At 45.2% G+C, this 24,136-nt stretch overlaps 2 protein-coding genes across 5 annotated transcripts in view; one reads left to right on the forward strand and one right to left on the reverse strand.

Annotated features, from left to right (window-relative positions):
* Window positions 1–24,136, reverse strand: part of MTSS1 (MTSS I-BAR domain containing 1) — a 534,479-nt gene that overhangs the window by 34,336 nt on the left and 476,007 nt on the right. For 3 of the 4 annotated variants that reach the window (XM_086966203.1, XM_086966202.1, XM_086966200.1), the window contains exons 10-11: window positions 5,280–5,490; window positions 3,128–3,247 (exon numbers count right to left, since the gene is read on the reverse strand). In XM_086966203.1, coding sequence (XP_086822329.1) covers window positions 3,128–3,247; window positions 5,280–5,490 — 331 coding nt within the window. The remainder of the gene's footprint in view (window positions 1–3,127; window positions 3,248–5,279; window positions 5,491–24,136) is intronic. The other variant, XM_086966201.1, reaches the window with a different exon arrangement.
* LOC147724658 (microtubule-associated protein 10-like) lies at window positions 9,721–12,856 on the forward strand. Its single transcript, XM_086966199.1, has one exon. It carries the CDS (start codon window positions 9,721–9,723, stop codon window positions 12,391–12,393), a length of 2,673 nt encoding a protein of 890 aa, XP_086822325.1. The 3' UTR covers window positions 12,394–12,856.

Raw genomic sequence — 24,136 nt, forward strand, 5'->3', positions numbered from 1 at the left:
ACCACACGAACATACGCAGCTTGTACACGGAATGACACGGTCACCACACAACAATGCCAAGAACGAGTCGCCATCCAAACAGACCCCGGGCCAGAACCCAAGCTCCGAGGCGGGGGCAGAGAGCCCCATAGAGCACCAGGAAGGAGTCCACACAGGAAGCACAGACCCAACACAAGGCACACTCGACCAGGGCAACAAACCCCCGGGAGTAGCGGGGGAGCGGTGGCAGCATCAGGACAAGCAGGAATGCAAAACAAACACCCTCAACATGCGCAAGCTCAAAAGAAACACTCCCAAGCTACACATGAGGCGCTGACGGCCACCGGAGAGCACCAACGTCGCCCACATGGTGACCGCCCGCGCAGGGGAGCAAACCAGGTGAACGGAGCACCCACGAGGCAGCTGTGCGGGCCGAAGCACCACCACTCTCCACGGAGGACAGAATCGGGGATGTAGCTCTGTAGCAGAGCGCATGCAACTCATGTATGAGGCCCCGGGTTCAAACCCCGGCATCCCCAGGAGTCCCCCGTGCGTATCGAGGCAAACACCATAATGCCAGCCCGCCATCAATCCAGGACCGGCACCAGCACAGTGAAAAAAAACATTCAGGGCGGGGGCCAACAGCACAACAAGGCCCCCACCACCACCGGGAACAGGAACATCTGCGCCATGCACAGAAATGTCGAAACAGTACCTGAGAAACACTGGAAACGAACACGCTAACCCAGCGCTCGCCACCACACAGAAACATGACAGGGAATATCACTGTTCGGGTACCATCAGAGATGTGAGCAATGCATGTGCAACCCGATCCACACTGTAACCCAGGATAGCCAGCAACTGCATGCCTGTACGTTCCGACATTGCTGCCACCAAAAAGCACAAGGAAGGAAACAAAAACCTGGCAAGCGGGACTCACCCCGGAGGGGGGACCAACCCCAGGAACAAGGCCCCCACCCCAACTGCAACACATCCAGGAGACCAGCAGGAGCCCATCCAGCGAGGCACGTCTCACCCGGCCAAGCTCGGGAAGACGAGCCCGTGACCTTGAAGCAACAGGGAACTCCAGCCCCAGCCGCAAAGGACCGGAAGGTGCACGCAGTGCATAGCAGAACACAGGCTCCAAGAGAAACTGAAACCCAGCAAGCCCGGCAGGCCAGGAGACCGTCCAGGTAACCCCGCGCCCGCAAAGCCAGGCAGCCGGGAAGGAGAGGAAGAAAAAGTACTGCCACTCCAGCCCAGCAGGAGCAGCACCAGAACACCATCCATTCTGTCGACAGACAGAAAAACGAACAGGCGGGATGCTGGGTAAGTACTGTTTATGTACTCCCGGTGGGAGGGGCAGTATTAGGGTCCCAGCATTCCTCTTGTTTTTTCTGTCGGGAGATGGTCATCTCCACTTTGTTATGAATGGGACGAGGACATAAGGGACCTGGGGGTAATAAGCTATTGATAGCAGCTATGGGCCTGAATGGTTCATTAGGAAAACTATTTTTGTTAACACAGGCCTGATCTTTTTATTATAAAACATTATGATAAACACATTAGGCTTGATATATTGATCATGAAAACCATATATTAAAATCATTAGGCTTGTAAGGGTGGAATGTTATTCTCTGTATTAAACCCTTCAGCTTACCTTTGTACAGAATGACTTTGGTGTTGGTTACTGCCTCTGGCAACCCTCAGTGGGGCAAGATTTGCACCGTTCTAATTCTTTCTAGGATCTTCTAATTACATAAATCCATACGTATTGATACATCGAGGGTCTTTTTGGTCCACTATGTTTTGCTATTGGTATATCTGAGTTTGTTTTACACTCAGTTTCCTCCCATGACAGTACACTGTATGGGGATATTAGTTCAGTCTGCATCAGTCCTTGGCTATTTTGGCCCGTGAATTATGGCATTTTCTGCTCATGTATGTTCATCCATCTGGCAATTAGTGGGCTTCAGTATTAGGGCTGGTTGGCCAGTCTTTTAGTTTGAATTATCTACTATTATAGTTCCCTTTTCATTGCTTTCTGTCTCCTATTTTTATTTTAATATGTCTCAAGAGTATACTAGAGCTCTACGGGCGCAGCTAAAGGGTTGCTTACCTGCTGCTCGTTTTAGCAGCAGTGCATTGCATTCCTCATGGCTACTCCTTCTAAACCAGGAGATCGTTATGGAATACTGGTGTCCATAGGATATCATTGTTTTACCATTCCAAGATGGCCTACTTGTTGGTTCTAAATGTGGCGGACATGCTTGAACTTTAAAACCATGATAGACTATTTACAATATATTTGTAAGACGAACACCCACTGTTATGCTTAGTTTTGTTGTTTCCAACATATGCCCGCTGTGTTTAGTAGGCAGCATGTTTTCTTTCTTCTACTTGTATTCTTTTAATTCACCCTGCATATGTTGTTGAGTTTGTGTGTGCTTTGTTACGGTTGTGTCAGAGGGTTAACGGAAAGATGAGTCAATGGACTGATGAGTGGATGCATAATTGCAGAGATGAGTGGCAGTGCGTGTATGATGGCCTATTGAGTGTCTACACCCATCAGTGACACAAAAGGCACTTTCATTCATAAGCCAGACCTATTACTAATGCTTCTTTTTGCTCTTTTCCTGTATTCTTTTCAGTCTTTTGGGCATTCCCGATTCTCAAACAATGCTGCTAAATCGCAAGGGTTCCAGACACTGGAAATATTAAAGGTAAAAAACTGAGTACTGCATGAACACAGATTTCCCTTTGCTATTATCAAGACTGACTGTAAAATATTAGGTGAAGTTTGAGGAACCAGACTAAATTTTGAATAAAAGTGAAATAGTGAGGATACAAGGTTGCGCAAGCAATTTCATCAGGTGAGCAACATTGAGAGTGTGGGGTTCCTATAGTACAACAGCAAACTATTTTTAGACATGGACTGAATGCTTAGAAGTGTAGGATGAAAGTATATTTTTAATTTGCAGCAAGCCATGGAAGTCCTCCTTCACACTGAAGACTTTACTAAAACAGCATTTTCTTTGTGTTCCAGAGTATCTGAACGTCATGTTGAAGCATGGCACCTTCTAGTCACAGTTACTGCGGTCATGTGTTAACTATGTAAATGCATTGGTATTTGGGAGGAGGGATTCACCTTATCTGTCGAAGCCCAGGCCCCCATGGTGGAGCCGGAGCTCACCGAGGTGGGGGAACTGCATTCGCTCACTGACTGGCAGGTCTCAGAGGCTTCAGAAGAGGCAGAGCTTGAGGAATTCTTCAGCAGAGAACACAGCATCGCAGCCAGAAGGAAGAGCGGATGGGAGAAAGACCACATGCCATGGCGAAAAGGAAGACAGATACATGTATAGGCCCACACATGGAAAGAAGGGGGGAGTAAGAAAAACAAGCAAGGGTTAAAAACTCAGACACTGTTAAAACATCTACAGCATTCTGACATTTATGTGCAGTAAAGCAGACACAAAGGTTGGGGATAGCTGCAAATCTCGACACAAACATTATCAGTGTTAACATAATCCAGCTAAGAAAAATCCCTGTCTCAAAGGGAGGCCTAAAACATGATCATACACCTACAAGGAAGAGCATGCACAACATTCAAAGCAAGGTCCCAGGCACCGCTGCAGCGTCTCTGAATAGGCGTGTTTGCCACGCGGCAAAGATCTGTCCTTACTGAAAAGATAAACTATTACCTGTAGTACTTGCTTTTCCTCTGCTCATTGCAAGTAGTTTAAGTGAGGGCCTGGCTTCTCACTGAATTTGCGGCACAGGGACAGAGCTAGGCCCAACCATATTATGGCACCACTTGAGCTCCACTTCCATATTTCTACTATTTCTACTGATTCCTACAAGTAGAACACACCACATGCAGAAAGGCCTTACAGACAAGGGTAATTTTACTCTAGTGCTCACACACCTTCAGTTTCTGTGCAAAGCAAAAAAAATTATACAGCAACTGAAACACCACAAAAAAGGCTTAGGAATAATTAAATCGGTGTGTGCCCCTTGGAGGTCTACGCACAGTCTGATTTTAGACTGATTTTAGACTACCAACGGTGGCGTTTGTCAGACAGATAATAAAGATCGCCAACATCTTTCCGAGCATATTAAAAGCATCACAGTTCAATGACTTCCCACTGTTAGTTTTGGAAATTGAAGAAACAAACATTCCAGGTACAACAAATGACCAAACTTTACCATTAAGCAAAAAGCAGTACACGCCATCTCCACCTGCCAGCAGAGACCTATTCAAACTACACCCTGTAAATGTTGTCATTGTCTGGACGCTACAGGTGAGTCAGACATAAGCCAGACTAGAACTCCAGGTTAAGCAAAGCACGTTTAAAACAGGTAGTTTCGAAGCCAGGGAGATGTTAGTGCCTTCACACGTAGGCAATGCATGTTGATGTTATCAGCTGTAGAGCGAAGTAAAACAGTGTAATGTGGTTAGTAAAGCAAGGAGTTCTAGGAAAGTAATGCTCTGTATCACTGCCAACACAGTAGAAGCACTGGGACAGAGGTGGGCCTGACAAGCTATCAGGAGGGTAAAAATATTTTTGTTAACTCGAAAAAAAATGCAAAACAAAATTCGTTTCCCGTCTCCTTACATTTTGTGTCTGAGACCAAAGTAAAAGTGAGCCTCGCCATGCTCTCCTTTTGTGCATACTGTACATGCACAAGTTGTAACTGAGCGAGAAGCACGAATATCCCTTCTTCATTACTCTATGAAGGTTCTGTATGGTAAACTTCAAGGAGGAACAGTCAGACTCATGAGCACATTTTCCATTTGCAGGAGGCACAAAAACACATTTAAAAGACATTTGTGAATGTTGGTGTCCGCACTGTGTTCCATTTTGAAAACATGTCCACCTAAAGTGTAAAGTGACAGCCTATAGGCAGACAGTTTCTTGACAGGACTACTGTTCTCGTCTACTGCATTGTAGACCATAAGAATACATTTTATCCGAAAAAATATCAACATTCACCAACGCCCACCATCAAGCCCTTGACCCTAACTCTGCTGGGACTGCAGTTGGATTGTCAATTATCCCATCCTACAACAGGTGTGGAATGAGATTAGATGGACTTGGGAATTTTGTTATAGCACAGTTTTAGGAGGAAGACATTTTGTATGCTCTATATTTTTCAATCTACGTTTGCGTGTTTATTATTGTAGACTAATTTATACTTTTAGGTGAAGCTGTACAATTATCTCGTATTACCTGCTCATTTGCATGAATTTACAAGATTTGAATCTCTAGAAACAGAAAACGCACAAAGACATTGCTCACCTGCGTGGGGGTTTCGGGAGGCATAGGGGACGGCGACTTTGACTGGAAGGCGTCCTGGGACATAAATCCTGAGTCGTGAGAGGAAACGCTGGACAGCCGCATAGGAGGCTGCTGTGGTAGGTTGGAGCTGCGATAGCGATAGTGTGAAGTGGGTGAATGAGAGTGCGAACCACTGGATCTGGAATCACTACTGTTAACGCTGTTCAGACTGCTGTGAGAGACGAAAGGGAAAAGGAGAGAGGTGGTGAAGGAAAAGACAGGAGGTGAGGGAGAGTGCAGGATTGGGGAAAAAGACCAAGTACAAAACAATTAACATTCCACAGGTTTCGAGCAGGGGGGTAGCATGAGCGGTTACAAAAAGATCATTCATAAAAAATAAACAAGCAAAAAAGGTGCAGTGTCTTTTTTGCTAGAATAAACGTGCTAAGCACCAGGAATGGTTCGGCTACCAAGTATGACAACTGTGAAGTACTTTTATGGCTGGTGATTGCATGCCTAGTCTAGTCAATGCTTTTAAAAAGTCCTAAATAAGGTTTAAAAAAATCCTCCCATCACACATATCAGGATCAGGAGGAGTTTAAAGAAACTCTCAGTACAACCTTCTATGATGATGAGCAAACACCAGAACTGACTGCCTATTGTAAGGGAAACAGAAAGACACCGAGAGTCGAAGTGTCTCACTGCTACAGGACCAAGGCCTTCATCTACCAAATAGGTGGCATGCTTCATTCTAAGGCCCCTCCTGGTACTGAAAGAAAAAAAAGATCAAAGTGCAAGCTTCTAGCCGCTTAGTGGTTTGAATTATCCCCCATTCTCCTTGTAACTATCACTGGGGTAGGGGGAGGCACAATAAAATCTTATGAGTCACCCAATAAGATAGTTATAGCCAATATCATTGTACCACCCCATGCACTACACCCTCACACCCCAGCAGTTAGCAAATTGAAGTAGTTCATAACTCTCTAAGCATAAAAAAGAACAACCCCTCTCAAAAAGGCTCGCCAATACCCAAAAGGGTAGAAGCTTGCACTCAGATCTTTTTTGATCAGTGTCAGGAGTGGTCTGAGCTGAGGTGTGCAAGGCACTATGTCCTGAAACAGTGAAGCACTTGGACCTACTGTGTCATTCTGTTCTCCTTACATTACGCAGTCAGTTCTACTGTGTATGTTTTAAAAAAACTCCCTTTATAGGCATGCAATCTCTAGTTTTAACGGTGGGACTCAATGCGCGGATATTAAGAGAAGAAGACATTAGGGCTTTCCAAGGGGGGCTGATTATTTCATGAAGGCAATCAGGAAGATATGCAAGAGGCAAGTGCAGACACTTTTCTTAAAGAATCTAGCCTGCAGTGTCTCACACTGGGCATCAAATGGAACTCAAGGTTTCCTGTTTTTTAAAAGTCTTATTGACTAATAGAAACATTCACTCCATGAACCTGCGAACGGATTCTTTCTTATGTTCCCCATTGTATTTAATCTGCGGTCTCCAATCACTGTTTCATTGTAGTGCGTTTAGTTTAGTTAATTATCTATAAGATTGAGTGGCTAGGGAAATAACTAGCCATCATGGCAAGAGGCGGTCACTAGATTTCAAACTCCATTTGCACAAAAGACTTTTGTAGGAATTGCAAAACCAACAGAACTCAAACTTCACCCAAGACTATTGGAGGGCCAGTTTAGGATATTACACCTCTACGCGTGTGCTCAAAATACAAGGGGACGAGGGAAAAATGATACTGAGACATAGAAACACTATACACACCCACAAACAAAAAAATAAGTGCACATTTTGTGACCTGGCCACACAATGTGCAGCTTACAGCTCACACATGAGTGCAGAGTCCACTGCTTTTGTTAATGCATTCAGGAGAGAACAGGGTCAGTGTGTAGAAATAACAAGAATGCTACTCAAGCACAACCTGCAGAGTAGAGCAACATTTGCTTTTTACGAATGCCACAAAACAACGCAGCACAGACATCATAAACAGCATGCTCTTCAACTGTTTTACTGAACGAAAACAGTTCTTAGGGTAAGACGCGGACAGTGTTCAAACATTGCTAAATTATTTTGACAGCATCAAACAGCACTTTAAAGACATTCGAGAATTACATTTTATATACCCAACAGAAGGAAAATCAAGAATCCGACTCAATACATCATCTGTATGGACACCATAACATTTACTAATATTTCATATCGAACAAAATACTGAAGAACAATAAACAGTACAGCTTTGAAATGAACGAGTAACAGCACATTTCACATACTGATTTTGAAACTTGTCAAGTGCAAATATAAATTTGTGATTCTGAACTTAAAAATAACAGACATTGGACAGCGGTACAAAAAAGGCAATTAATTGCTACGACAATTTCTAGGTTTTGTTTTAATCAAACCTTCGTTTTCCCTCCCTTCGGTAATATACCACGAGAGATGATTACTTTCAGTGTTGTCAATAGTTGATTATGCACCAGATCGTTGGCTAATGTATAGCTAGTTTGTTCATGGCAGGCCTGCTATGGCTGAAAGACGATAACACTTCCATGTGCACGGTATAAGGTGTGGAGGAAGTGCATTTCTTACTGCAAACTGGGTCTACTTAATTCTAATAAATTGCTGAATTGCTGTTGACAGAATGTGTTCACACTGGATGCCATGTTGCTGGACAAAACATTATAATCCTTTATTTTTCCTAGGCAGTATACTAAAACAATATGAGTTAAGTTACCAATCTAAACAAACTAGCTTTCAGGTAGGAGTGTACTCAGAATCAGTACTTAGTCCACTATAACGTAGTCAAACATTGACATTAGTAATAGACTATAAAATAGTGTGAAACAGTGGAATCCCTTACAATATACATTAAGTTTTAAATTAACTCTAACACAGTTTGGACTGAATAATATGTTTCTGACTACACTCAAACATGGGGTACCCGTCAGAAAGGGTTAATTTACATGCTGATCTATACATTCCTCAAGGTAGTATGCAGTAGTAGTAGGTAACTTGAATGCTTGCAGACGGTGCAACAGCTGTACTTGCTTTATTATCAAATCATTCCATCCCCTTGTGTGTAACAGCCACAGCAAGCACAAACTGAATACTATTTACACGTAGGCAGCTGTACATGCCTGCAACGTTGTATGGTGGAGTACACCTTCATGGGGTAAAATACAATTTATAAAGCCAGGAAATGCACCACGGGAAGTGCGTGATGACCCATGCCCTTTAAGACTTATAACCAGAGCATGCGTTGTTGAGGCCCACTGAAGCCTGGTTTTAATTCTGCAGTGCTACATCTGTTTTACTTTATGTGAACCGCCCATTAAGCAAAGGGTTTTTCAGCCAGGCTAAAGAACTTATTTGCCCCCAGGCCTAGGTTCATGCATGATTACAAATTTCAGAAACTTCTAGGTGCAATGCAACTGTAAAAGAGCAAAACGAAATGCTGCCAGCTAACTTCCGTTTGGTCTAATACTTGCATTTTTCAAAAGGGTATCATACCACAAAAAACTTACTGGGCGCTTTTAAAAACACTGTAGTGCCATACATTGGAGTGTCTAAAAATCCCTTTGCCCTCCAAAATTCAACTTATTTCGGATTTCAAAATTCTAACGGCGAAAGCTTTAAGTAGGATGAAAAAATATGTGGGGGAGGGGCGGGCCTCTCAAAGTGGCGTGCCTTAAAAACATGTAAGATAAAACTATGTGCATAGTGCACAGCCCGACTGGTATTTTGCTGCTTCTTTCATTGCATCCTGATATATAATACAACAAAGAACATTATTCATAAAACAGGCCAGATCTATTGGCTTTGTCAATGGTTGTTAGTTACATTAAATAAATAAGCAACAATTAAGGTGTTGCTGTATATACAATTAAAAATGCTTCAGTTCTGAATTGATGAGACTGTGCAAGAACGATATCGAGTCTTTTTGAAGTTATATCATTTGCAGTGAAGAGTGGTACTACTGTAGAGTTCAGAAATTGAGAGCTGAAAGAGACCTGTCTCAGCACCTGTTTTCTAGAACTTTCGGTGCTGAGCACCGGCAGGACCCGGCCCACTTAAGCCCTGCCAATGAGCATTAGGAGCGAAAGAGTTGAGAGAAACTTGCACATCCTCCTCCTTTAGAATTGTAAACTACATTATGCCATGACCGGTTTAAAACAAATTCCCTTTCAGTTTTGGAACGATTGGTTCTAAATAAGTATTTAGGAATTACGAGCACAAATTCACAACATCGGAAATGCTAGGAGTCACGTGCACTCTCAAAACACCGTGGCGGCCCATCGTCTACAGAAAGCCGGTGTGGGGGCCTTACGTTTGACCCATCTCCTAGGAAACCGCGGACGCTTCCGCAAACTACATTTCCCGCCGTGCAGTGCGCGGCTAGCGCGTCGTTGCCCCGGGAGCGCGGTGCCGCTTCCCTGGAGAAGCAGCGATGGCGGCCACAGAGAGCCTCTTCTCTCTGGAGCTGCTGGTAGACTGGGTGCGCCTGGAGCCGCCGCTTCCGGAGGGCGAACAGCCGCAGCCAGCCGTCGCTTTCCGGCTCTTGGACTTCCCGACTCTGCTGATACACCCGCCGCCGGCTGAGGAGGACACGCCGCCCCCCTCGGGCCTCCTATTCCACTTTGGCACGGGCAAGTCGTGCCTGTTCCGTAGAGACGCCCAGGTCCTACTGGGACACCTCAACCGATGCCCGCTCTACGCCATGCTCCTAGACCTCCGCGACACGGCCTCCGCCGCTGCTCTGCCCCGCCTGCTGGGCAGCTGTCCTCTCTCCCTGGCTGCGGTCGCTCGGGGCCTCCTGGCGGCGCCCCTCGGGGCATCCACGCCCAGTGCTCGAGCCCACCGCGGGGTGCACCCGCTGCACGACCTGCTGGGGCGCCCGGTGGGGGAGATCTCCTTGGCATACCGCCTGATGAGCTTGGGGGGCAGTCTGCTGCGGCACATCAGCCCCGCCACCCCGCAGGAGAAGGCTGGGGAGCAGACTACACTGACCGAGCCAAGGGCTCCCGTCGACTCCTCGCCGCAGGACCCGATTCAGGAGCCAGAACAGGACCCTTCCTACAAACCCACATCCAGGTCTATTATTCAGCCCGAAGACAGGTCTATTATTCAGCCCGAAGACCCCGTGGTACTAGTTGCTGCTAAGAAGAGGGAGGCTGTGTCGGTGCCAGCGCCTCCAGAGAACGGGTCTATACAGCCCAACAGCGGGTCGGATGGGGGACCGCCGCCGGGGACTCCTCAGAATAAGCCCACCGCCTTAGCATCCACTCAGACTGAGCCAAAGCGTCGCCCACGAGAGGCTCCCGACAGACAGGAACTAGAGATAGAAGCCAATATCTTCTGCCCGCCCCCGATGTACTACACTAATCTACCTACAGAACAGCCCCCTGTACGCAGCCTGAGACAAGAGCTCCCGCGCTTAGAGTTGCACGACGAGCTGTCCTCTGAGGACGAGATAAGTGCACACAGACCAGTCCAACAACCCCCAAAGACCAGACCTAGCCAAAGAACAGCAGCCACAGCGGGTGCTCCCGACATTGCGAGCAGGCTTGGGCAGCTGCCTTTGCTCAATGCCCTCCTGCTGGAGCTGTCTCTTCTGAACAGCGACTCCACCGGGCCGCAGAGTCAGCATCCTTGTATCCATCCTCAGCTGGCCTGGCTGTACCGGCCTACCGAAGAACCCTCTGCGCCCCCTACCACCCTAGACAAAGGTAGGCGGAGGTCAACAACCCCCAAGCTGAAAAGGAACCGATCGGACATGTCTGTGGCTACTGCGACCCCGCCGCCTTCTCCAGCAAAAACACTACACGTGAAAGAGCCTCCCAAACCAAAAGGGCTAGTCAAAAACAGCGTGGTGCCAACCGCAGGGCAACCCAAGAAGAAACTCCAGTATGGACTGACCAATACCCTTCGGCTGCGACTGCAGCAAAGCAACCCGGGCATGCTGATCCTGCACGAGCGCAGAGAGAAGCTCAGAAAACAGCAAGTGCAGGCCCTCAAAGACAAGGCCAGCAAATCTAAGAGTAGGGGCATCCTGGCCAAATCACCAAGGAGCCCAGCTCAGCGACGCCGATCGCACTCCCGGCGAGCCAGGCGGGGGGCCCACAGCGCATCCTTGGATGAGAACATCGAAACCTTAATCCAAAGCAGCAGGGCCGAGGACCATGACAGCAGCAGCGACAGGAAACACCCAGAGTCCCACACACGGAACGAGGACCGTGTCTTGAAGCTTCGGAATGAAAACACCGAAAGGACAGATGGTTCGAATACAAGGGTCATTAAGAGGGTTCTGCCACCAGCACTACGACAAGATTCAGACAGCGATGGCAGCAGCGTCCATGGCAAACATGGAGACTCCAGGAGCTTCAGTGCGGATGGATCCCAGCAGAGTGCACAGCTGAGCCAGAGGAGCAGCACAGGGCGCAGGAAGTCCCAAGATCTGATTGACAGTTTGGAATATACTGGCTATTCTGATGATTTCACCAGCCCCGACTACACTGCTAGATTCTCCGAGACCCTGGATAGCAGCCCTGAACCGATACTACTTCCCCCAAAGTCTAGATATTCAGACAGTGGCTCTGAATCCTATAATTCGAGAACATCTGCAGCCAGCTTGAAAACCGCAAACATTCCTGCGCCCATGCCAGTGATTTCACAAGTGTCACCTGTCCAGTCCTATAAAAGGGCGCTTGAGTTGGCAAAGCCCCGTGGTTTGGTGACCGCTGCCAAAGTGGCAGACTCGGACGTTAACCAATCACCAGAAACACTGGACGATCAGCAGAGACCCCTACGGGGCACACCAAATCACGAGAAAAAAACTGCGAGCAATAATATGCACAAGTTTACATCAGATGCAGGAGAATATCTGGACAATGGAAATGGGCACACGTTTCTGGAGACAAGCCAGTCTCTTCGGACATCTCAAGTGAGCTCGTACATGCCATCTAGCGTTTCTGACGTTGAACTTAGTGTTTTAGGAAGTGTCAGATCTGATCTCTTCCGGAAGGACGAACCACAGAGTGGACCTGGTACACCAGACATTTTCAAACAGTGCAAACCTATGGCCGAACTAGTAGTGAACCAACTCCCTGGATATACGCTCTAGCCGACCAAATATCATCATTCCTCGTGTTGTATTGTGTTGTCCTTCTTGTGTGAGAGGAAAAGAAATAGCTTTTACAAATGTGAACCCAGTTAAAACGGACTAAAACGGGAATGTTTAAAACTTTTTTAAAGTCATCTGATTGAGGCCAGCGGTGACTAACGCACACAGCTAAAATAATACAAATAAGAGAAACAATCAATGATTCAGTGCATCTACATCTTTTACATTTACCTTATTTATGGGGGGCAGGTTTGAACAATGAAAGTCTTTGCGGGGTGCAGACCAAGTAACTCCGAAGGCATGATTAATTCTGACAAGTGGATCCCTTGAATGTGCAACAGATTTACAAGTTTCATGGTGAAATGGAGATGTGATATCAAGGACTCCTGAATTGTGATTTAGAAAGTAGAATTATTTAACGGTGTATGTCTGAAAGAAATATATTAAAGAGCGTGACACAAAGGTCTACCAGAAGAGTTGAGACTGATCAACAAAGAGAAAGTACTACATACACATAAACGTGGGGAATAGGAAACGGAACCCTGAAAAGTAAACATTGGCGACCTTGTAGAGTAAAGCACAGGCCCCAGAAGATGAGGGTGGCAGACAATAGAAAACTGCCCAAATAGGTAACCTACAGCAGGAAACCTATTCAATAACAGATAGGATATATGGGAACAAGAAAGGTACTAAAACTCCAAAAGAAGACCCACATTGCTTAAATTACATAATGCAAGGCATGAAATAATAGAGTAGAACACGCCAGGCATAATGAACACGAAACGCAAGATTTCCAAGAAGAGGGCAACATAGCTACAAATATCAGATGAAAGTGCAGAATAGACGGCTCAAAGGCATAGGTAACTGGCTGCAACAAGATATTTTTTTACCCTGAAAATATAACCATAATATGAGATCTCCTCTGACATTCGTATCCATTTCGTATAGTCGCCGCCCAGGAGTCGAAGTAACCGTTTAACTAAAGGCACAGTTCCCAGCTCAAAGAACAGTGACAATAACAGCACTTGGTCCAAATAGGTCATCAAGCTACTGATACATCTACATTTTAAAAGGAAGTAATGTATAACTTTTTATGTTAGTTTCGTGACATGAAAAGTTCCAGACAAATGTTTGTCAAACTTCTACTACTTTGTGAAACACAAAAGGTCTCTTGTGTAGATCTCCATTGAACCAATCCAGAAAAGTCACTAGGCAACTTCAAATGAAAGGGTAGCGGTCTTGGGACGCCTCTCGATATGGCTCTCAAAATCACAAATTCATTTATCAGCTGGTTAAATGATGCAACAGCTTATTTTTCATTGCAATCTCCTTCCTCCAATGTAACACTTTCATCTCCATTGGCTTTCTTGTTCATTGTTCTACAAGGACGTGCGTAGGGCATGCCTTTTCTTTTTACTGTTAAACAGAGCTGTGGTATCCCTCTCTGCTGCAAAGGTTCCAGTCCCTTTTGCTGAACTCTTCTACAGAATGTGTTGACCCTCAAATCTGAATGTCTCCGGTGCAGTATTATTGGTGTCAGCTTGACAAACAGAAGCTATTTTTTGTCAAAGTGCCCAATGCTGCGGTTTCACTTTAATGTTGGCCACGCCCCTTTCTTTAGACATGGCTTTTCTAAATAACGGAGAACGCCCTCCATAAATGTAAAAGCGCTGCATGGGCACTGGTAATTTGGAAAACAATAGTGCTCACATTTGCAAGAGTTTAAGCTATTGTATTGCCAATAGCTCAAACTCTTGTACATGCGATACCTATTGCATTGCAAATGCTTGTTTAGCTCCTGCTCTTCTAAACATGCAGTCGCCCCCATTCCATTCAGCAGTGATGTAAGTGCTGAATGACTGGCTACAGAAGCTCTGCCGGTGTTCTGTCTCTGGCGGTGGCCCATCTGCCGCAGTGCCACCACATCTTCACAGATTTTTCCATACTTGCGTCTACCAAGCGTGGCCTGGAAAGAAATAGTGGTATCCGTATGCAGGGAGGAAACTTCCTGCTCGTCAGTAACATCTTTCTTTTACAGACAAAAAACGAGGGGTTAGTCTGACCAAAAAAAAGTCAGTTAGGCCACCTCAACATAGTTTGCCAGCATTCTGTTTTGCCATACTGATGTAAGCACTTTTGACAAAACAATATTTAAACACAGTGGTTAGTCTTCTACTGTGAAGGCTAAGGCAGTTCCTTGTGGACACAGACTTGCCACATTCTAAATGACCCACTGTGTCCTCAAAGGGTAATTAATAATTGCCCAAAAAATGTTACAATGAATTACATCACTTTATGAACACGATGAACGACTTATTCATTAAAGGAACGTACCTTAAGAAGAGCTTGAAACAATCAGATTCGAGTTTGACCACATTTTCTTAAATGGATGCAACCAGATAGGTTTAGAAATATATCCCTTTTATGCATGCACACACTACCCCTACTTGCGTGTGAGTGGTGAGTACCTGCACCTCCTTGGTTCCCTTCAGAATACGTGGCCCCACTCCGTTGCAAGCTGATTTTTTTGTATGGTGGTTATTGAGCCACTGCTAGCAGTGAATAAATGTTTTATGTGGAATATCTTATCTCTTGCATTTATGTCTATTATACAGGTTACTCCAACACAACATAAGTGTGCACGGGGAAGAGTGTGTGAGGGTCTAGAAGTTTGGACTTCGAAGTAGCCTGTGAACAAACCAAGTTAATCTGCACTTTTCTACCTAGTCCTGCTTGGTTTGTACATTTTGGATAGCAGTGCTTTCACTGGGCGCTGAAGCCTTTGCTCGTCGTCAGAATAAGGGTTGTGACCTCATTTGAATGGCCAGAAGAGCTCTTTAACGTGGTTCTGAAATTGTTCTTCAAGTGATCTTTACCCTCCTAAAAACCTCTTTAATCTATTGTAGCCCTATTGCATCAATTGCCTAGCAAGGGTAATGCAGTCATGGAAAATGCCACCTCATCCATATTAGGTAGTAAAACATCCATAATTGGGGTGCTCAGGGCTGCTCATAACCCTCAACCCCAATACCAGTGCACATATGATAGTACCCCACTGTCTTGCATAGGACTAAATAATATGTAGGAGGAACTGGTCCCCAGCTATCCAAACTGGCTGCATCTACCCAGCTGTTCTAGAGTTTAAGTTCAGAATTACCATCAAAGTGCTAAATACACACATTTGAGGTGAACAAATGAGGACTCTGGTCATGTATGACAGACAAGGCCTCAAAGGGAGCATTGATGGCCCTTTATGGTGCAGTTGGTGCCACAAAACAACAGTTCCAGTGATCTCAAGAATGTCTTCAACAATGCCCCAACTCTAAGTTTTGTAGAGGGCCGGAGGAGAGTGGACCCCCGAATATGGACTTTTAAAACTTAGTTAAGTCTGAGGTAGAAAGGCAGACTGCGCTCACGCATTAGCTACAGCTAATTTTGAGTTTTACTCCCAAATACCACGTGTGGCATCAAACCACACAAGGTTAAAGCCACATATTTCACAGATGTATTGCCGGAATAAATTTTCAGGAAAGTGTATGCTCCTCAAGGACTTGTATTTGATCATCTTGTAAAACAGACAACTGGTAGTTTCATAGTCGGATAGAACCAAAAGTTGTTGTTTTCACTCAGCGAAAAAAATATATTTGTTCTAAGGCCACGAAAAACAGCAAGAATAAACAATATTAATGCCCATTAATACAAAATAAACGGATGGGAAAATAAAAAAGCATTAGATCCCAAAGAGATCTTAGGAACCAAGATATATGCATGCAGCACAAGTCATACTAAACAAGCATTAGCAGACCTAAAGTCTGTCGTTGGCTGCTGGCCTTGGCTTTGTCATTGTTAGTTATATTTGGGGCTCCGGAGTTATTGGTATTTTTTTTCACATTTCCGCCTGTGTTTATCCACATTAATTTTTTAGCTACCTTATTGGTATTTAGCCACATTTATTTGCGGTTTTGAGAATAAATGAAGACAGGAAAGGATTGTGTTCTGTACCTTTTAACCATCTGTTCGTGGCAAGAAGTGCTGAAGACTCACATGCTCTGCATTATCTTGCCATCTAGTGTTTGGTTTGGAGTTGTGCAACCGGTTTGTCTTCGAAGAAGTCTTTCGAGTCATAAGGTAGAATGAGGCTCCACTATTTGATACAGTACATGGGCATCGATTCCTTTGTTAGATTCTTTTCCCGCTGGTGAGAAAGGAGCGTAACTAAAGTGTCAATATAAAGATGTCCATGATAAGAGAATTGTGTAAAATGGAACAGCAATGGCCACAAGCGTCTGGGGGGAGGGTGCATGTGAATCCACAGCATTACATGCCACGAACAGATGTTTACAGGGTAAGTTAAATTATCCGTTTGATGGCATGTGTGCCTGTAGATACACATGCTCCGTGTAGACTGCGAAGCAAGCCCTCCTAAGAAGCGGCAGCTAGTGTTTGGGAGTTGCAGTAGTTTGAAATAGTGTACGTAGCACTGCCTGACCCACACTGGCTTGCTATCACATCTGCACAGTAGTGTTTAGTAAATGTATATGGTGTGGACCATGTAGCTGCATTACAAATGTCAGCTATGGGGATATTTGCTTAAAAAAGCCCTTTTTGCTGCCTTCTTATGAGTAGAGTGCGCTCTGGGAGTTGCAGGTGAAGGTCTTTTGACTTTACTGTAGCAAGTTTGAAGTCCTTTTACTATCCATCTTACTATTACGGATTTGGATATGCTATATAAAACTTTGAAAAGAAATAAATAAGGGTTACCTTTATGTAGTGGCATAAATACTACAAACAGTTATATTGTTTTCCTGAAAGTTTTAGTTCTATCGAAGTAGAACATGGAGTGCTCTTTTTACATCTAAGCTGTGAAGAGCTCTTCCTGCGACAGAATCTGGTTTAGAGAGAAAAAGGGTAGTTCAATAGATTGATTGAGATGAAAATGATATTTTTCTTTATGTATTTGAAAGAATGGTTCTTGTGTATTTATTGCTTCAAGCTTACCAACATGCCTGAGTGAGGTAATGGCAATTAGAAATGCCACTTTCCATGAAAGAACTTGAAGGGGGCCTGAGTGTAAAGGCTCAAAAGGAGGACCCATGAGCCTAGAAGCACAATCTTTAGTTTCCAGGAGGGTCCTGCATGCACATGAGGTGGAATTACTCTTTTGAGTCCTTCCATGAATGCTTTAATGACAGGAATTCTGAAGAGTGATAGATGCAGCTCTTGCAGGAAGATGTAATCAAATGGAAGTGTATACTAAATTGTACGTTTGCAAAATAAGTAAATAGCAAATAATGTGCTGCACAGTGGCCTTGATAGGATTCACGTGTTTAATTTGTCAATAGCAAAGAAAACACTTCCATTTTGCAGCATAACAGGCTCCCATTATCGGTCTGCGTGCCCGTTTAAGAATATCCATGCATTCTGATGGTAAGTTTAAATAAACATTAAGACCTCAGGAGCCAATTCACTAGGTTGACCGTCTGGGTGTCTGATTTGTCCTTGATCCTGAGTTAGAAGGCCCAGCCTGTTGGGGAGCTTCTTGTGTGGTACTACTGAGAGAACCAGGAGCATTGTGAACCAGAGCTGACCTGCCCAGGGGGGGTGGGGGGAGTTACAAGGATCATGGTGTGAGATGGTTGCCCGAGTATCTGAACCAGAAATGGAAGGAGATGGAGAGGTGGAAAAGCATAGGCAAACATTCCCAACCAACTCATCCATAGTGCGTTGCCGTTGGATAGTGGGTGTGGTAACTTGGATGAGATCTAGGCATTTTGCACTTTCTTTTGTGGCAAACCGGTCTATGTGAGGAGTCCTTCTCTTTTGAAAGTCGGGACGTGGGACTTGTGGGTTAAGTTCCCATTTGTGAGTCTGTTGGTTTGTCCTGCTGAGCTCTTACAATGTCTCATCCCACGTTATCTTTTGCACCTACGTCACCTCCTCTTTCAAGCTTTATTTTCTTGTTTTGGTCCAGCGATTTCCATTCTGCCAAGCCCATTGTTTTAGCAATGCGTCCCCTATTTTGAAGCCCCCTTTGCTATTCTTGCATTTTTTTTTTACTCTACAACTAAACTAAACTAAACTAAACAAATAGTAATGGTAAAATCAAGGGAACACAGTCAATATAGGGAACAATTGAGAATTGGGGGAGAGAACTCATATTACCAACTAAGGACTATTCTGACTACTGCTGAATATAACCTTATTGAGTTCTTCCTTCTTTTATACTTTAGGAACTTGTGTGATTAACTGTGAAGATTTTCTGTTCCCTATATTGACTGTGTTCCCTTGATTTTACCATTACTATTTGTTTAGTTTTTAACTATATTTTAATAAATTTATACATTTGGAGATTTATTTGTTGTTTCATAGTTTCGGTTTCTACTGCACTATTTAGTCTGCCTGTATTGTTGGTTGTCATTTATGTTGTCTTGATTTATGTGGCCAGAGGGAATTTCTTATTTGACAAAGTCAATAGTTGGTACCCCATCCCTTTGGTAGAGGGTCCCTCTCTCTTTTATTAGAGTGTATTGTTAGGGTGACCAGATGTCCCGGATTTGCCCTGACAGTCCCGATTTTTCATCCGCTGTCCAAGCAGATTTCAGCAATTTCGACTCACGTCCTGGTTTTTTGAAGGGGTTGACTGAAAACAGCGAGAGGCACTTTTTTCGGTGTTCTAAAGCTTTGCTAGTTAGGAGCTGTTAGAAGTAAGCAACTTAATTAATCAGTATGATTTTGGTTGTAGGTATTACATTTTATTTACTTTCTTAATGCATCTTCTTTGTTGATGAGAGCTGTCATTCTGCGCCGTTCCGTGGACGAAAAATTGTAGTCCTTCTATTTTCCCCAAATGTTGCGGTTTTTGGTTCTCAAGATCTGGTCACCTTATGTATTGGGTGCATGTTTAGTCTTGCGTTGGGAACTATGGCAATGCAAGATGCCATCACACCCAGTAGACACATTGCAATCTGAACTGTGAGTGTACTGTTTGTGTGAAATTGAGATAAAAGTGCTGAAAGTGTTGTATCTGAGCGATATTGGGGTAAGATAGTACCAACAGTGTGTTGAGGATTGCTCCCAAGTATGGTTGAGGTTGAAGGTAATTTATTTATTTATTTAACTTATAAAGTGCACTACCACCAAAAAGGCATCCTGGCGCTGTTGAGTCAACACAAGGAGGGACATGGAAATGAAACAGGGACCAGGCAGCCGACTAAGTTTTAGGAAACAGCCAAGTTTTAAGTCTTCTTCTAAAGGAACACAAATCACTAAGTTGTCTTAATTCCAAGGGGAGTTGGTTCCAAAGCTTAGCAGCAGCGTACCCAAAGGTTCGCCCACCTGCCCTGACTTTCCTAACTCTCGGCATTGCCACCAGTTTAGCCGCAGAGGAGCGGAGACATCTCGCAGGCACATACCACTTGAACTTACGCTGCATTGACACAGGACCCACCCTATGTAAAGCTTTAAACACTATACAGAGAGACTTGAACTGGACTCTCTGTGCGAGAGGAAGCTAGTGTAGTTCCGCCATCACCACTGAGGAGGCAGATCTTCTAGGCCACCCCAAGGCCAATTTGGCAGCTGTCGACTGGATCCTCTGCAGCCTTTCAAGCAGAAACTTAGGTGACTCAAGAAACAAGGCGTTACAATAATCGAGCCTGCTAAGAATGGTGCTACGAACTATTAAAGCCCGAGCGTGAGATGGAAGCAGATGAAGGATCTTCCGCAGGGACCTAATAATGGAAAAGCAACAAGTCACAGTTTTCCTGACCTGTGATTCAAGAGTAAGTTTAGAGTCAAACAAGATGCCAAGATTACGCACCATCTTTACCGGTTGAACCATGGTCGTGGTGTTAGCTGGCCAAAAGTTGCAAGGTAGGGCACAAGGTAAGGCAGAGGGAATTCTGTCCCTCGGACAGTAGAGCACCTCTGTCTTATCTGCATTAAATTGCAGCGAGTTCTCCTTCAGCCAAGAGGCCGTATCACACAGGCAGTCATGAAACACTTCTGTTGATATTGATTGATCTCCCTCCAGGGAGAAAATCAACTGCGTGTCATTGGCATAATTAATGATGTTAATATTATGCATTTTGATGACCGCAATCAGAGGTTTCATATAGATGTTAAATAGAATAGGGCTGATAGCCGAGCCCTGTGGAACGCCATGTGAGATAGATTAGTAGGGGGGAGGGATACCGCTTGCTGTCTATCCCCTAGGAATGACCCCAGCCACCTCAGGGCAGTTCCCCTCACCTCAACCTCCCTCAATCTCTTCAGCAAGATCCTGTGGTTGACCGTGTCAAACGCGGCAGACAGGCCGAGCAGTACCAGCCATGGGGACATGGATTGTGAACCCCAATTTGTGTAGCAGGTCTATTGTCACCTGTATGTGTTGGTGACACCTGATGGGTGTTGGCTTTGATTAGCCAACCGTCCAAGTATGAGAATACATGAATGTTTTGTTGACATAGGTGTGCTGCTACTACACCAAGGGATGCAGAGACATGGGTCCTGGGCTCACTGTGCCATTGGATTCAAGCAAGTCTGGCTGATGAGGGATGATGCCCCGAAGCTGGTCCAGGGAGCACCTGGCTTGGCAGTTTGGGCTGGACTATTCTCATGAGGAGCAGGGTCAAGACTGATTTGCATATGGCTGGGTCCAAACTGTGGTGGCGTAGTGAGCAAAATAAGGATGGCTTAAACCCAGATCTTTGCGACTGGGGTGTCATATGGATACTTCGTTACATATATTGCGTTAAGTTAGCATGAGTGCATTACATGTTTAAACAGCCTTTTTTCCTTCGGCTTCAGTTTTGCACACGACACATACTTGTTGTTGTCGCTTTCACCCTAGAAGCGGTGAGGTGGTTTATTTGAGAATAATATGTTATTTCTATGCTATCAGCTTTGCCTGGTACACTTGGTACAACTGTCTGCACACTGAGAGCTGCACACTCTAAAATTAACCTAACACAAGGTTGCTGAGAGGCCTGATCCTCGCACCACATTAGACATAACACAAATAATGTTGATGCCAACATTTTGGGCTCTACGCGGGTTTAAGATAGAGTTACATGGAATGAACGTAGACACTTGGTGCTGCGCATGAAGAGAGCTGGTAGCTGTTGATGTGATCTGCTCCTACTGACATTGAGAGGTATGGGGCCGCCCTGCTAAAGCCCGAATGAGACCTTCTTAGATATAAAATAATATGCTAGATAGGGTGCGCGAAATATAGGTGATATAGATTTCTATAGAATTTGCATTATAACATGCTAGCACCTTTTGCTTACTATGGATTAGTGACTATGCTGCTGACTCTGATTTTTATAATCTGCATTTTGGTATTATACAAGATACTGCGTTTGAGAACTTTGCATTGAATAATAAATATTTCAAACTTGCACTTGTGTTCTTTGACTCTCAGTTTTGGTTTGAAATGATTATATAACGAAAGAGTGTTCATGTGTTCCACGATTCCTGAGGTATTCTAAAGTTCATGTTCTGGTTTGTCTAAGACATGGATCATTCCATAATGATCCATGAGACACTGTAGCTAGCTAGGTAAGGGGATTTATGACACTGAGATGAGTTTTGGATCATCCTAACTCACTGAGGTTCTAGATCTCTATGCACAGTTCTGTGGGAGAACGGAAACCCTGCTACATGGCGCCCAACGGTTTGGTTGGCCTTATTTCATGACACTCGAGTAGTATATCATTCATACCTTGACACCTTCATTCCCGTTTCCGGTAAACGGTGGTGTCGGAAAACCTACCTATTTTTGAAATAGGTCTTTTCAAGCTTGAATTTTTCTAAAAACGGTTTCTTTGAATTACTACCCAGTTGTGCTACATAGTGCTTTGTCTCTTTTCACTTCCTGTGCTAACATGGCCGTGGACATAGCGCAGCATAGCCGCGTCGCGGTTCGCGACCACTTGCGGGCATATAATGTACCTGCGGAAGGCTTAGCTGTGGTTCTAGTGGTGAGTGCGGAACATGCGTACCCGTACGAATTGTTTTATTCCTGGGTAACATTTCCGGCAGTGGACGCTAATTCGGGTGTCTTCCATTCATACACTGCCTCGGATGTACCGGTGGCTTATGCTCCGTACAGGGCACTGGAAGTACCTATTGACGCTTGGCAGCACGGAGTTTGGTTTGGTGGCGCCCTACCCCATTCTTTAACGGCTTCGAGGTTAGGTCCTTTATCCATTCCGGGCACAAATTGGCCCGCTTTGGGTGGATTTACTCCTCATCCTAATCGCGCCACTTGTAATGTGGGTGACCTGCGGCGTCTTCATGATGTCGCGGTTGGAGTGATTAGAGCGCTTGTTCATTACATTGGTCGTAATATTCATGGCGCAGCCCCCGCAGGTGCGCAGCTTCGAGCGGAACAGGCTGGTTTGAAAATCAGTCCTGTCTTGGTGAATTCCGTTATGGGCAGAAAGCCAGAGAATAAGGATGATTTTCCTTACTGGCTTGCCGAGAAATTCGACCAGCTGGAGGCTGTGTTTCCTAATACGACTCCGGGTGAAAAACACCGGATTCTTACGCTAAGTTTACCGAAAGATTTAGCCCCTGAACTTGCTGACTGTGAAACATGGGGTAAGACTTTTGCAGCGGTTTACTCGAGGTGCTATGGCACCCCGTCTGTGTCAAACCTTTCTGAGGTCCTTAAACGTGTTCAGGATGATCACGGACCAGAGTCGGCGGTTGAATTGGGTATGCGCCTGAGCGGCTCGTTTGAGACGGTTTGCGGTCTTATCCTTGCGAATGTCAAGGGGGATGCAGTGAACTTTCAGGTGGCCAATGCTCTGGCGTTAATTCCCGAGGCCGAGAAACCCCGTCAGCTGGCAAGAATTATTGTGGCGGCTTATAAAATGGTTGGCCGCACTTCTAAGGGTTTAAAAGCTTTTTCTGAAAAAGAGAGGAAGCAGCCCCAGGGACAGTCTTCGGAAACGGGTGGACAACCCAAGTCCAAAAAACAAAATTGGCCTAAAAAGCAGAAGCAGGGTAAGCAACAACAACAGCAGACACAGGTTTCTGGTCCTACACCTTCGCAGCCTGCGCAGTCAGATCGAGTTTATGATTTGCGCGATCGCGCGACGATTAAATCGCCTGAGAGATTTCAGGCTTCTGACCAACGCTCTCCTCGTTCCTTTCAGGACTCATCGGCTCCGTCAACCGGTGGTGGAGGGGGCGGCAGGGGCAGGGGTGGCCAGCAAGGACGTGGCCAGCCCCGCACGCGAAGTGAAGGGGATCAGCGGGACGACTCTACGCCAAAGAGACCGCAGTTTGCCAAGAAGAAAGTCGCAGCCTTAACGGCGCATCGATATGCCCCAGATAGTGAGAACGCGGCTTCGGAATCTGACGTGGGCTCTGACCTTGCTGGACAGCGCGGCGGAGATTACCATAGTGAGAGAGGCCCTCCGTCCACTGTTGAAGGTGACAGCGACTGAGACTTTTATTGTGATTGATACACATGTTGCTCCCCCTGAAAGACTTTTTGAAATTGTCCTGTTAATTGAAGGTGACATGCAGCGAACTGTTAGAGGGGTATTTTGGGAGAATCTTTCGGATACGTATGACATTTTGCTTTCGGAGGCTGACTGGCCCCCACCTTTTGTTCTCGCAGCTCCGCGAGGGGAGGAGGTAATCCTCCCCAGTTTCGCGCACACTGTATCGAGAGTGGAAGCGCTGCATTTTGCAGAAGAGTGGGCTCTGGCGCTTGCGCCGGCTGTGT

Source organism: Lissotriton vulgaris, chromosome 4_1 (assembly GCF_964263255.1).
Source record: "Lissotriton vulgaris chromosome 4_1, aLisVul1.2, whole genome shotgun sequence".
NCBI classification, from domain to species: domain Eukaryota; kingdom Metazoa; phylum Chordata; class Amphibia; order Caudata; family Salamandridae; genus Lissotriton; species Lissotriton vulgaris.

What these genes read in the sequence shown, in the direction of transcription:
- LOC147724658 (XM_086966199.1), top strand. Translation starts at nt 9,721, where the DNA reads ATGGCGGCCACAGAGAGCCTCTTCTCTCTGGAGCTGCTGGTAGACTGG.